General features: G+C 36.8%; 1 protein-coding gene across 9 annotated transcripts in view; it reads left to right on the plus strand.

Annotated features, from left to right (window-relative positions):
* Positions 1-10,344, plus strand: part of slit2 (slit homolog 2 (Drosophila)) — a 94,536-nt gene that overhangs the window by 74,422 nt on the left and 9,770 nt on the right. For 4 of the 9 annotated variants that reach the window (XM_016559853.1, XM_016559856.1, XM_016559855.1 and 1 more), the window contains 12 exons: positions 257-389; positions 643-711; positions 1,702-1,773; positions 2,601-2,672; positions 2,834-2,905; positions 3,941-4,104; positions 4,235-4,267; positions 4,501-4,625; positions 5,073-5,170; positions 6,855-6,994; positions 7,183-7,209; positions 7,539-7,632. In XM_016559853.1, coding sequence (XP_016415339.1) covers positions 257-389; positions 643-711; positions 1,702-1,773; positions 2,601-2,672; positions 2,834-2,905; positions 3,941-4,104; positions 4,235-4,267; positions 4,501-4,625; positions 5,073-5,170; positions 6,855-6,994; positions 7,183-7,209; positions 7,539-7,632 — 1,099 coding nt within the window. The remainder of the gene's footprint in view (positions 1-256; positions 390-642; positions 712-1,701; positions 1,774-2,600; positions 2,673-2,833; positions 2,906-3,940; positions 4,105-4,234; positions 4,268-4,500; positions 4,626-5,072; positions 5,171-6,854; positions 6,995-7,182; positions 7,210-7,538; positions 7,633-10,344) is intronic. The other 5 variants (XM_016559859.1, XM_016559860.1, XM_016559861.1 and 2 more) reach the window with 3 other exon arrangements.

Here is a 10,344-nt window from a genome sequence, read left to right on the forward strand (position 1 = left end):
GGGATGTTTAGTACATGTGCATGTGGGTTAGAAGATCTTGTTTCTAGCTCCTAATAAGGCTTTGATAAGATCTGTTATGCTAACATGAGCATAGCTCAGTGTTATCTTTCCTTTACACAAACTCAGGCAAGCTTACAAAAACAATCACCTTGGCATATCTTCACATCGAAAAGCTCATTTCAAATTTCATTATTCTCGGCTTCTGATAAATGAGAACATTAACATGATGATTAATTTTCTCTTTGTGTGTGTGCAGGTAATGATGAGAATAGCTGTTCACCCCTGGCTCGCTGTCCTGCTGAGTGTTCGTGTTTGGATACGGTGGTTCGCTGCAGTAATAAAGGACTTAAGGTTTTACCCAAAGGCATTCCTAAAGACGTTACAGAACTGTGAGTGTACACAAACACACTACGGCCACAAACCTCACAGCAATTTCATAATAAATGGCCATTTTCAAAAATCCCCTTATCTAATCCAGGCACACCTTTTTTGTAAACCCAGCTGTCTCCACCAACATATTTGACGTCTGAAATAATACATGGCTGCTATATATATGTCTTTGAAGTTTTTTCCTATTACAGTGTTGCTAATGTGCTATTTCCTCTGTGTTTGAGTAATAACTTGTTTGTCTTTTTCTGATAGCTATCTCGATGGCAACCAGTTCACGCAAGTCCCTCTGGAACTATCCAATTATAAACACCTCACTCTCATGTAGGTACAGCCCTCTCTGGAGTCACCCAATCACAAATACTTCACAGTTATCAGGTCCCTGCCCCTTTAAAACCAGCCAATCATAGCAGACCTGCACTCTTTTAAATGGACAGAGTTAGCCTGTACATATGGTGTTTGATCCATTTTCTCATCCAGCCAATGCCAGAAAATCCAAATGTTTGTGGTTGTATTTTGAGGGTTTATTTTGGCTTTTCCCCTTATTTCTTGCGCTATGAGAACATATCACCAAATGAATAAAGTACTAATTAACAATGATCATTATACAGCATACACACAAAAATGCTTATTCGTCAATTAAATATGATTGATTGCTCATTTTTTCAGTCTACGTTACTGTTAAGTAATTATTTTATGATAAGGGAGACATACAAAATGTGGATCCCCGGGACCAGGATTAAGAACCACTGGTTTTAAGTAATTTATAAGACTGTCAATGGTTTTTGTAGGTTTATTGTATTATTTTCATGAATGCAAATTTCCACAAAAGTTCATTCAATGAAGCAATGCATCTAAGATGTTGAATGCTGCTGTATGTTGTATTATGACTTCAAGTCTAACACATTACTATTGTAGATGCTTTGTGTTTGCTGTTTGCAGTTTTAAAGGTCACTGCATACTGCATTGAAGTTCAGCCGTCTTAGTGTCTTTAACATAGAAGTTTGCATGTGCATTGTCTTATGCCATGCATTAAACCATGTAAAGTGTCATATGTAATTCCTTGCAATAATTCCTTGGGATAATTAGGTTTAAATATTCCACACAAAAAAAAACTGTAATGCAGTAAAAAAAAAAAAAACGATTAATGAAAAAATCCTACATATAAAGAATCTTTTGCTTTTTAATGCTGTACAACATTGTGTTATTGCCATTTACCCTAAATGTTGGCTTTAAGTGTTTGATTTCCTTGTGGCTCTTAACACTCTGCCTTTGTTTGTGTGTGTGTGTGTGTGTGTGTGTGTTTTCTTGCAGCGATTTGAGTAATAACCAGATCAGCACATTGTCCAACCACAGCTTCAGTAACATTTCCGAGCTGCTCACCCTGTGAGTGTCAACATGATCTATAGCTTCGGTTTGTGCGTCTGTGTGTTTTTTGTGCAAACACTAGAGTGGTTGTGTATGTCTGTACAGCTGTGCATTGTGTATGTGTGTATGTGTGTGTGTGTGTGTGTGTGTGCTTGTTTCTGTGGTTTATGAGGACACAAATTTGTATAATAACATGGGTATGACATAGGTATTACAACGTTACTTCGGTGTCCCCATAATTCAAAAGGCTTATAAATCATACAGAATGAGTTTTTTTGAAAATCTTAAAAAGTTTCCTGTGAGCGGTAGGTTTAGGTATAGGGTTGGTGTAGGGATAGAAAATATGCTTTGTACAGTATAAAAATCATTACGCCTATGGAGAGTCCCCATAAACCATAAAAATGTGTGTGTGTGTGTGTGTGTGAATTTTAACAGTGTTGTTTTTCTTGAAATTATGTGTGCACTAAAGTGTATATGCAGTATGTGTGAATACAGGGGCGCATCATTTTAGACATATATTTATATAATAATTAGATTATCTTGTTGACTTTATTTATTTAGTCCCCATAAACCATAAAAATGTGTGTGTGTGTGTGTGTGTGTGTGAATTTTAACAGTGTTGTTTTTCTTGAAATTATGTGTGCACTAAAGTGTATATGCAGTATGTGTGAATACAGGGGTGCATCATTTTAGACATATATTTATATAATAATTAGATTATCTTGTTGACTTTATTTCAGTAATTTATTTTGAAAGTTGCAAAATCCACAGATTTTTTTTATGGCCTGATGCTTCTATGCAAATCTGTTTTTGCAAGTACTGTAATATCTTTTGTTTCATCCCAGAATTTTAAGCTACAACAGACTGAGGTGTATTCCTGTAAAAGCTTTCGATGGCCTCAAGTCTCTGCGCCTGTTGTGAGTACCTCATTGATATGTGTGTGTGTGTGTGTGTGTGTGTGTGTGTGTGCGTGCGTGCGTGCGTGCGTGCGTGCGTGCATGCGTGTGTTTGCTATCAGACTTTGATTTATGTGTTTTGGACTCTCTTAGATGGCTTCATTTCTCTCTTCTCTCTGCAGGTCTCTCCATGGTAATGATATTGCTGTGATCCCAGATGGAGCTTTCAAAGATCTGTCCTCGCTCTCCCACCTGTAAGTACCTCAGAATGAGCACACACACAAGCACTTATGAGTGCACCAAATAGGTTTTGACAGCTGGATGTACTTTGGTTCTTTCTTTTACTCTCACACAAACACACTGAGACACATTCTTTGTCTGAACTTGGGGTCCTGCAGCCACAGATTGCTTGAGTTCTCGGTCTCCCACGATCACCTTTTTTTTTATAATCCCATGGATCCATTTCACAAGTGTAATTATGACTGACAGCTGAGTAAAACAAATCTACAGATTACCGTACACATGCGATTGTCAAGAAAACAATATCATAATGTTCATTGTTTATATATAGCTATTTATTAAACCCAAATCACATCAAAGTCACATCAAGCGTGTAAAATAATGCTAATTATAATAATTTTCTTATTTTCTCTTTATTTTCTCATGCATGCATGTTTCATCACTTTAAAGTATTTAAGTACTGTGAATTTATTGAGATTTTGCTGTATAGACAATATAGCAAAATATTTAACAATAGACACTTAACAACTACAAATGTCCCCACAATATATATTGTCACACTGCCCAGCCCTGCTAAAAAGCCTATTTTGTCAACTGTTTAATTTAGCTCTGAGGGCTCTAAAAACCCTTTAAAAGACCATTTTGTGTTTCATATGAAGTTAATATTGATATAAACGTGACCAAAAGTAGTGATGTTCAGGTGTGTGAGATTAGACTATTCTTTTCCACAAGTTTGATGCACTGAGACTGATTTGCGGATTGGCTAACGTGATAGGCAGGCATTACCACATTGACAGGGCAATCAGCCAATCAGAGCAGCATGGAGGAACTACCCCCCATTAAACTCATGCTCTATTAGAACTCAACGATCTGACACATGGCAGCTCCCTATGAAACTTCATCCGCTAATGTCACTGTTGGATGGTGTTACTTTAGAAAAATGAGCCAATACACACTATTTAATATCACTTTCATTTTACTTTTGCATCACTGATTATTTTATCATCCAAATTTTTGGAGAAGATGTGTAATGTGTGTGTTTCCTGCAGGGCTTTGGGAGCAAACCCTCTGTACTGTGATTGTCACATGCAGTGGCTTTCTGACTGGGTAAAGAGCGGCTACAAGGAGCCTGGAATTGCACGGTGTACCGGTCCTGGAGAGATGACCGACAAACTACTGCTGACTACACCCTCCAAGAAATTCACATGCACAGGTAAACCCACCCGGGCACTTTAGACACACTCATCCATTCACAGAGAGGGCATTAGTACTAACTCTAACACTAGCTTACATGCTCAGATATTAATATTGTAAGTAATGTGATTTGATTGGTACATTTGTAGAGGTGCCGGGGACTTGTGGTTTTCCTGTGCCAGGTAAGGAAGTCAATAAGAGCCACATCTGAGCTCCTAAACCCAGCCCCCTGTATCTGCCACCCAACCTTTCCTCAGGATGAAAGTGACTTGTGTTAGTTGTGAGCCAATTTTGTGATGCTTTACCTGTTCAATCCTATGTGTGTTTGTAAGTCTTTGCTTGTATATTTGTTATATTTCTGTTTGTGTGTATAACATGCTGTGTAATTTCTTCTTTTCCTCTGCATTTTGCATAGGTCCTGTGGATGTGAGCATTTTGGCAAAATGTAACCCTTGTTTATCCAACCCTTGCAAAAATGACGGAACCTGCAGTAACCATACTGTCGATTTTTACAGATGCACCTGTCCATATGGTTTTAAGGTACAAACACACCTAAACACAAACAAGAACATCTCAGTGGTCGTGTTAAGGTATTAAACTTCATACCCACAACTTGTTTTACACCATTTGTGCCCAATTGGTACATGATGGGATTTGTGTGGTTTGTTTGAGGAAAGGAGCGCTAATACTTTTGAAAACAGCAGACTTTTCACATGACAGGCAGATAAAATAGCACATACATAAAAAATTAATAGAAGGGGGACTGGAGTCATATCCGAATTATCTTCCAAAAAATCAGAAATATAGTTTCATCTTGCTCTCTGACTATATAAAATAATTATTCTAAACCTTGAATGCCCTGAAATATCTGTATGCGTGTACATGTTCACTCATCTGTATAAAGTAACATTTGTACGTGGGGATAAGCAAGTATGGAAGATTGATGTGTGGATGTGGATTTGTAATGCAACCTGCTTGTTCATATAGGGCCAAGACTGTGAGGAACCGATTCATGCATGCATCAGTAACCCCTGTCAGAATGGAGGCACCTGTCATCTGAAGGACGGAGAGGAGAACACTCACTGGTGAGTCAGACCTTGATCATCGTCATCATCAAAATTCTAAACCTTTTGAAATTACAATGTCTATGAAACCGATAAAGAAATAATGTATTCAGGCCATGTTGAATGTGGCTTTCATTTAGTACATTAAGTAAATGCTCAGATGTGTGTGCATGTGTGTGTGTGTGTGTGTGTCCCTGTTGCTCCAGTAATGAATATACTTTATGGACAGAGTGTGTCTAATCTGTCTTAATCAGACTGAAGTGTCTGAAACTGATCTGAGCTCACTCATGCACTTAATCAGCCAATCAAGGGCCTTTCTGTGGACACACACACAGCGAAGACGAATGTGTGTGTGTGTGTGGTGGGGTAAGCTCAGGTTCAGCTGCAGTCATATACTGATCAATGCTAATGAATCCTTTGTGTTGGTGAATGAGAAGAGTTTCATTTGAGAACTTCTGCTTTACATGTTGATTAGGTACTGTAATGTAATACACCCACAGACATACACGCACAGTGCATAAAATAATTTCTTCTATCCCAGTTTAATGCGCAGAGACAACCATAAGTAAGTCATTCATAGGGTAATTTCCCAAAGAGTGAAAACACTGCAGCTCTGTAGCGCTTTCAAAATATTCACTCAACCTTGGGTTCAAACAATGGTGTGAATTTGGAACCTGGTAATGTACTTATAAATGCATTATCATAAATCATAAATGTAAATGAATCGCTAATACTAAATTTGAATTTAAACAAGCTTAGTTGAATGCTGCACTGTGTAGGGTTTAAATCTTCACTCACGCACACACATGGAACTTGAGTTCACTAATGTAAGTAGTCAGACATATGTGTATAGCACTGAATGCTCAACCAAACACATATGTAATGCTTACACACACCAATATGACATGCTAACTGATACATCTAATGTTATTCACACATACACTACTGTTCAAAAGTTTGGGGTCAGAACGATTTTTAATGTTTTTGAAAGATATTTGTAATGCCCTACCAAGGCTACATTTATTAAAAAAATACAGCAAAAGCAATAATAATGTGATATAATACTATTATTACAATGTAAAATAAACTTTTTTCTATCCTAACATTTGCTAATATATTTCTGTGATGGCAAAGCTGAATTTCCAGCAGTTCCTCCAGTGTTCAGTGTCACATGTTGCTTCAGAAATCACTCTAACATGCTGATTTGGTGCTTAACAATCATTTTTTATCAATGTTGAAAACAGTTGTGCTGCTTATATTTTTGTGGAAACTTTGATACATCTTTTTCAGGATTCTTTGATGAATACAGTGTTCAAAAGAACAGCATTTATATGAAATATTTTTGGAACAATGTAGAAGTCTTTGTTTTTGACCAGTTTAATGCATCCTTGCAAAAATAAAGGTAGTGAATTCTTTCACAAGAAAGTTTTACTGACCCCAAAACAAAAAAAAGAGATGATGTGATGATAATTTCTAAGCACTTTTGTGAAGAAATAGTAAAAAAATTGAAGGAGGGGCCCGAAACATATGTAGGCAATGTAATATCTAGAACATTGAACTGTGAGAGACATGTAGACCTTACATAGAAACAAACAATTATAGACAATTACAGAATAACAATACTGCTCATAGAGTTTTCCTGATTGAAATAAACGTTTCAAAAGAATTCAAAAGTCTTACACAACCATTATGTGTGTATGTTCAGGTGTGTCTGTCCAGATGGATTTGAGGGCGACGAATGTGAGATAAATATTGATGACTGTGAAGACAATGACTGTGAGAATAACTCGACGTGTGTGGATGGTATCAACAACTACACCTGTCTCTGTTCACATGAATACACAGGTAACACACACAAACACAAGGAAAGTCACATGCTAAATGCTCTGTGTTCTCTGTGCTTTGTGTTTAACTGTCTGATGCTAACATGCTAATGTGCTGCTTGAGCTAACATGCTAACATGCCAAACACATCCTCTGTATTTCTTTGTTTTTCTGTCTTTCTCTTGCTACTTGTTTCTCTTTTTCTACTAGCTGCTAATAATAATGAGGTGGAGAAAGGTTAGTTCCTCTCTTTCAGTTCATCCTCCCATTGTCTGTCTCTATCCTTTGCTGTTTCTGGCTAGTGCGTCCTCTGTGCCTGCGAAAGTATGAAACGCACACACACTCATTGATGTTTCTCTGGCTGGTCCACTGTCAATAGAGGTGTATTGTATTGTTGTTCCTTGGTATTTTGTCATCTTCCCCACTGTAAGATGATTAATCAGATATTACACACACACACAAACACACTCCTGCTGGTTTAATGGGATGTGACTCTTGTTTTCTTACAGTAAACACTTCTTTGATTATCCATACCCCTCCTACTCTATATTTGTGTGTGTGTGCAGGGGAGCTGTGTGAAGATAAGCTGGATTTCTGCGCTTCAGAGCTAAACCTGTGTCAGCACGACTCGAAATGTATTCTAACCGCTAAAGGATTCATGTAAGTCACTGAGATCCCCACTACCTGTATTATAAAGTTAGCCTCAAACTATGAATCCACTTTCTTTACTGACCATCTGAAACATATTGGCAAGACTGTCTGATTTTCTGTCTAATACAGATGCACAGGTTTTTATCCATCCATCTGAAAACAAAGCTGCGTTTAAAATAGGGCTGCACGATAAATCGCATGCGATATTTAACGAGCATTTTATCAGTAAAGCCGGTTCTGTAATCAGCGGCAAATCTCCATCACCTGCGGGCTTTCACATGGAGCAGCATTAACTACACAGAGCCGTTGTTCACTGACGAGCTGCGCAAAACCACGTTCATATTCGCGCGATTTTTTGCGCAGCTCGTCAGTGAACAACGGCTCTGTGTAGTTAATGCTGCTCAATGTGAAAGCAGGCACGTGATGGAGATTTACCGCTGATTACAGAACCGGCTTTCTGACAAGATGCGCGTTAAATATCGCATGCGATTTATCGTGCAGCCCTAGTTTAAAAGTTGCTGGACTGCTTTTGGCATTAGATTTACGAAGTTTATAGCATCAAAAATTTTAAGAAAAAAATTCCGAACCACTTTATAAAATTATAATTAAGATAAAAAGACTAACATGTTGAACTCTGTGAAATATTTTAAAATAGTTAGAAACATTTAGAAATAATAGCTGTTTTCATCAGTGATTATAATAAGAAATTATTCTTCAGCACCAAATCAGCATATTAGAATGATTTCTGAAGGATCATGTGACTATGAAGACTGGAGCAATAGCTGCTGAAAATTAAATTTTAAAACAGATTAAAACAGAAATATATTTAATATATTGTATTTTTTTATTATTTTTGATCAAATAAATGTAACCTGGTTCATCAAAAGAGACTTGTTTCAAAAACAACACAAAATTATAGCTGACCCCAAACCTTTGAACAGTACTATATTTGTATAATTTACTGTATATTATGGCTCTGTGAGACCAGTCGTGACAATATCTCAGCATACTTCTCTGACTCCAGTGCATTTGTACTGTACTAACTCCTATATGAACATGTCTTTAAACGGGACATTTAAATCCTTCCCTATAAAATTGCCCTTCTGCAGTCACTCAAGTCTGTTGGATCCAAACCCTGTTTGGATTCAGTTTCATCACTCTCTCCCCTCCAGACGTCCCCTTTTCTCTCTCATCTCGACTTTTATTTCATTCCACTCTCCACCAGACCAAAACAATCGTTGCGTTAGAAACCATCAGATGTGTACAGTATGTGTGTGTTTCCTTCTCTGTTGATATGTGTGAGAAGCAGACCACATAAGTTCATTTGTGTGTTTTTATGCCCATTGCTGCAGATGTTAACACAACACTAGAGCTGTATGGAATGCAGCTGGAGTCTCTGAGGTTCTGCTCTGTGTTTGTGTTCTGATATTCCATTACAGCTCTCCCGTTGGGTTTACTATAAAAATGAGTTGGAGGGGGGTGTTTTAAAGATTATATGGTGCGATACGATGGGATGATGAATGTGTTTATGTAGCACTTTATAGTACATTTAAATTCATAAAAAATAACTTACATTTCAGTGGTTTAAGTAACTAAAACTTTTGTAATTAGAGAGGTCTAATCTCAGAACACAATAGATTTCACTGTTCATAAATATTATTATTAAAAAAGATGCAGGATGTCGTCGCCGATAGCCTCGTGGGCAGCACGTCGACATGTAGCGCCATTGTGCTTCGGGCGTCCCGTGTTCGAGTCCCGGCTAGTGGACCTTTCCTGATCCCATCCCCCCTCTCTCCCACTTCGCTTCCTGTCTCACTACTATCCTATCAATAAAAGGCAAAAATGCCAAAAAAAAAAAATACTTTATAAAAAAGATGCAGGATGATCCCAACCACACCAATGAACCTACAACAAATTTAGACGTCAAACCAAGTTAAATGTGTCTTATGTTAAGATTTGTTTGAATTATTATTATTATTATTATTTTACATATGGCCTCTGCATTTTGACTTAGGTTTATTTAGAGTATTTTTGGTGGTTTTTAGTTAACATATATTGACTTTGAGACATAGAATGCTAGTGCGGCTTATGCAGCTGTATTTATATATAGATATGCAGCTATATTTTTGATGCTTTAAAATATATATATATATATATATATATATATATATATATATTATCTTCATAAAAGATATCTTTGCACTATTTATAATATAATATATATTTATAATATAATATTTTTTCTACAATAAATATTGTTCAACAAATTATGCTGTACACCCCAAAGGTAAAAGTGATATGAAGTAACCTCCCAAAAAGAAACAACAAAAGCACAAACTGTTCTTAAAAGTTGCAGAGAGAGAGAAATCTTTTCTCTTCTTGTTAAAATATGAAATGCACAATGAAAGTCAAATCATGCAAAAGTGTACATTTTTCCTTTTTTACTTGAACCTTCTTTGGGCCCCCTGGGGGTCCCTGTACCCCAGTATTAAATTATGATTCATGTCTGTGACTTAAATAGCTATTAGCTGTTGAAAAATTTTCTAGTAATAAAAATGTTTCAATATGATCAATATGAATAGAGAGAGAACGAGAACTGTGCTTGTCAAGCTATTTCATGGAATCTTTCTGATATTTATGATATTTATCTATGACAATGTGAGTTTTAAATGTTAAATGTGATGATTTTGTGTGTGTGTGTGTGTGTGTGTGTGTGTGTGT

The sequence above is a fragment of the Sinocyclocheilus rhinocerous genome, unplaced genomic scaffold (genome assembly GCF_001515625.1).
Source record: "Sinocyclocheilus rhinocerous isolate Xijiao unplaced genomic scaffold, SAMN03320098_v1.1 scaffold1129, whole genome shotgun sequence".
Lineage (NCBI taxonomy): Eukaryota > Metazoa > Chordata > Actinopteri > Cypriniformes > Cyprinidae > Sinocyclocheilus > Sinocyclocheilus rhinocerous.